We start from the raw sequence: 4,212 nt of genomic DNA on the forward strand, positions 1-4,212 counted from the left end.
GGAGGAAGTGGAGGGTCTAGGAGTGGGACAGGTTGAAAGAAGGGGTTTCGCTGAAGTTTTCCACGTCTTTATCTGAATTGCAAAAATCAGGCAACTGTCCCTAACACGAGACAACATGAGTGACCAGCAGTTGGACTGTGCCTTGAATTTAATGAGGCGCTTGCCTCCAGAACAAATTGAGAAGAACCTCAGCGACCTCATTGATCTGGTCCCAAGTCTCTGTGAAGACCTCCTCTCCTCAGTAGACCAGCCTCTAAAAATTGCCAGAGACAAGGTAATAGGCAAAGATTACCTGCTTTGTGACTACAACAGAGATGGTGATTCATACAGGTCACCATGGAGTAACAAGTATGACCCTCCACTGGAGGATGGTGCTATGCCTTCAGCTCGGCTGCGTAAATTAGAAGTGGAAGCCAACAATGCTTTTGACCAGTACAGAGACCTATATTTCGAAGGTGGAGTGTCTTCAGTGTATCTTTGGGATCTAGACCATGGATTTGCTGGTGTAATTCTCATCAAGAAGGCTGGTGATGGCTCTAAGAAGATCAAAGTCTGCTGGGACTCTATCCATGTTGTGGAGGTGCAGGAAAAGTCTAGTGGTCGCACAGCCCATTGCAAGCTCACATCTACAGTGATGCTTTGGCTAACAAAACCGGATCTGGTACCATGAATCTGGGAGGTAGCCTTACTCGTCAGATGGAAAAAGATGAGACTGTAAGCGACTCATCCCCACACATAGCAAATATTGGACGGCTTGTAGAGGACATGGAAAATAAGATCAGAAGTACGCTGAATGAAATTTATTTTGGCAAAACAAAGGACATAGTCAATGGACTGAGGATGGTGCAAAGTCTTGCAGAAAAGTCAAAACAAGATGCACTCAAAAATGATCTGGTGGAGGCTATCCGGAAAAAGCAGTAAAATTAAAGGTCATCTTTATGCTACTCAAGACCTGCCATGCACTCATTAGTAATTTTGTAGACACTTTTGTTCCCCATATGCTCTCCTGTCTCATTTTATGTCCACATGCATATCCGCTGTGATTCATCCCAAAGCCATTTCTTCATAATTAATGCTGTATAAAATATTTGAAGTTTACTTGTTGCTTCATAGTCTTACAGTTTGACCCCCTTATGAAATCTGTCCCTCATTAAGTTGTCTTTTTTTTTGTCATTAAACTGCGCAAGACATCACTTGTATTTTTCATGTTTTTTGTTACGTGTAAAAATGTAAAACAAAAATGTATTATTGTTTGTCAAAGAAAACTTTTAAGAGGGATGGGGAAATGATTAAATACCAGAGACCGATTCAGAGTATATGCTGCATTATGTCCTTCAGTGTTGTACCATACAGAAACAGATGCAGTGATAGTTTTTTCACAGTATGCTAAAACGTTCTTGCATTTAGGAAGATGCTTATGTTAATATTTAGGGAATGCAGGGTTTTTGTTCACCTTACTTTTAATTGGTCTATATTATATGTTCAAAAAGACTTTTCTTCGAACATATAATCGACACCTAAGGAGTGAATGCTCAAAAGTGTGAATGGCCACATCTGCAAATTTTTTCCTCGGGGAAAAAATTCAGTTGGCCGTTATCGGGAATTGCCCTTTTCCCCAAAGTAGAGCAATCTTGGAGTTGTTAGGGGGTTTGTGGGGGGCACAGGTCCCCCACTAGATTACAGTTTTGAAGTTTGTGTTTTTTGTGTACAGCCCCGTGAATTTTTTCCACGAAGAAAAAATTCACTGATGTGGCCGTTCGTGCTTTAGATCATTCATTCTTTAGGTGTCGATGATTATATGTTCAAAGAAAAGTCTCTTCAAGTATATAATATAGACCCCTTTTAAGACTAGATGCTTGGCAGTATTGTTTTAAAAAAGGTAGCTGCAAAACTGCAACACAGTATGCAACATTTGACTAACTAATGAAGAGAGAAAGCATCATAAGTTATTACAAACAAATAGAGACATAGTAATAACTAAGGCTGACAAGGAAGATGTAGTATTGAGGTTAATACGAGTGGCTACCAATATAAAACTAGTGCACATCCAAATGATGGAATGTTCGATTAAAAGTTGATGTTAGATCCTACTAGTAAATTTAAATCACTGGCAGTTGAAAAGGTACACATTCAGCTACTGAATGAGTAATGATTCCAAATGTTAATATTTTTATATCCTTCCCAAAATTCATAAAGACATGGACAACTTAATGTCTATAAATATGGATCCTTGATGGAATCTCTCTCTATTTTTCTAGCTAAATTTTTGTCTTCATTATTAGGCTTAGTGAGAGCTTAGTTAAAAGCTTCCACAGCTATTTTATTTATTTATTTATTTTTATGCATATTTGAATGACATTTCCATTCTGCATATGACAATTTAAAAAACAATCAGATGGATGTCTTTATAAGACTTTATTCAGAAAATCATTTAACAAGACATTCTTATTACTAACCACAAGTTGCCATCCACTCCACATAGGTTCATGTGCTAGGCTAATGACCCTGGGGCCTTTACAAGCCTATCCACAGGATTACCCTGGCATCATGTCACCCAACCTTAGTTCCCAGTGCCTCTGTCGAGTAGAGCCACTGGACTTATCCCCGGGGTGAATTTTCTATTTCCCATCCACTCATCAAGATTTCTCTTGAAGAGGGTCAGCGAGGTGCTCTGCTTGACATGTATGGGAAGTCTATTCCATAGCATGGGCAGTCTCTGGGTTATGAACCTGTCCCTCCAGTATGTTCTGTTGATTGTGGTAATGAGGTTGAGGTCTCTGGAATGTATGGTGGGGAGGGATTGGGATGTCTTTAGATGTAGCATTTCTAACAGAGCTGGATCAAACATGGCTTTGTAAGTCAAGCAGAGATCGCCGCTAAGTAGGCGATATGAGACAGAGAATAGTTAGAATTTTTTGAGTCTGTCCATATAGGACAAGTGTTTAAGGCCTAGAATCCTCTTTGTGAAGTACTTTTGCGGCCTCTCCAGTTGTTGCAGATGTCTAGTGAGGTACATGCCAAATGGGGCATTGTACTTGATGATTGTTCTAATGAGGGAAGAGTAGAGGGAGACAATGACCTCTTTCTTCCTGGATGCAAAACTCTTAGTAATGCGATGTGCCACATAGAAGGACTTTCTGACCACAGTGGCAATGTGGTGATCAAAACAGAGGTTGCTCTCAACCTGTGTTCCCAGATCTCTTATAACGCCTTCTGCATTCAGTGGACTACCATCAATGTGGTAATTCATAGGAACCAGGTTTTTCCCAAAGGGGATAATGGCACATTTTTTGGCATTAAGCTTAAGGCCATGATTCTTATACCAGTTGTTGGTCTCAGTGAGGCCATTCTGTAGGATGTCAACATCACCTGGGGAGTTAATAATGGCTCCCAACTTGCAATTATCTGAGAAACTTTGTCAGCCACAGTCCCTTCGTGTTGGCCTGGACTTCAGAGAAGTAGATACCAAACAGGACCCAGGACCGAACCCTGTGGGACTCCACTCGTGACTAGTGGGCAGTCTGACTTGGAGTCAGCTACTTTCACACTGTGGGTTCTATCTGTCAGCCAGTTTGCAACCCACCATTGTTAAAAATATATCCAAGTCAAGATTTCTTAGAATCAAAATAAAAAAAGAAACCCACCAAAGCCCATAAATTTGTATCAGATTTATTAATATAAAGCGATAGAATGAAATGCTTTTGTCCCGTACAACAATACGGGGACTTCATCAAGTTCAAGACAACTATCGCATCCTGCAGCTATAAACCAATCAAGTGGTTAAAATTATATTTGTAAGTATTGATATTATTAACTATTAGTTGATGGTTATATTTTAACCACATTTTTATTTAATTATTTTTTGCAATATGTATTTGTAATTTATTTAATTATAACTACTACTTTTGATGTTAGTCAAATACTTAACTGGTTGCAGTACTTGATTGGTTTATAATTACAGGATGTGATAGTGGTCTACAACTCTAAAACATCAAGGGCTGGATGGAATACCCATGGAGTTATATAAGAAAGTTGGAAACAACATTTAGATGGACATCCACCAGTCTTGAATCAAGTAATTCTTACCCATGAGACACCCTTCCCCTCCTGGAAGGGGGTAGTAATAACCAATATCCTGAAAACAGGGAAGGAACACTCACAGTGAGTTTATGCAAACTAATATTTTCTAAATCAAGATTGATAAGATATTAA

General features: G+C 39.2%; 1 protein-coding gene across 1 annotated transcript; it reads left to right on the forward strand.

Moving 5' to 3' along the window:
* Positions 1 to 1,368, forward strand: LOC122792943 (F-actin-capping protein subunit beta-like). The gene is given in 2 exon segments (XM_044060532.1): positions 1 to 641; positions 644 to 1,368. Coding segments are annotated over 2 exon segments (804 nt in total). The 5' UTR covers positions 1 to 115; the 3' UTR covers positions 922 to 1,368.
* Positions 1,369 to 4,212: the final 2,844 nt, after the last annotated feature.

Source organism: Protopterus annectens, chromosome 2.part0 (genome assembly GCF_019279795.1).
Source record: "Protopterus annectens isolate FY-2018-M chromosome 2.part0, PAN1.0, whole genome shotgun sequence".
Lineage (NCBI taxonomy): Eukaryota > Metazoa > Chordata > Ceratodontiformes > Protopteridae > Protopterus > Protopterus annectens.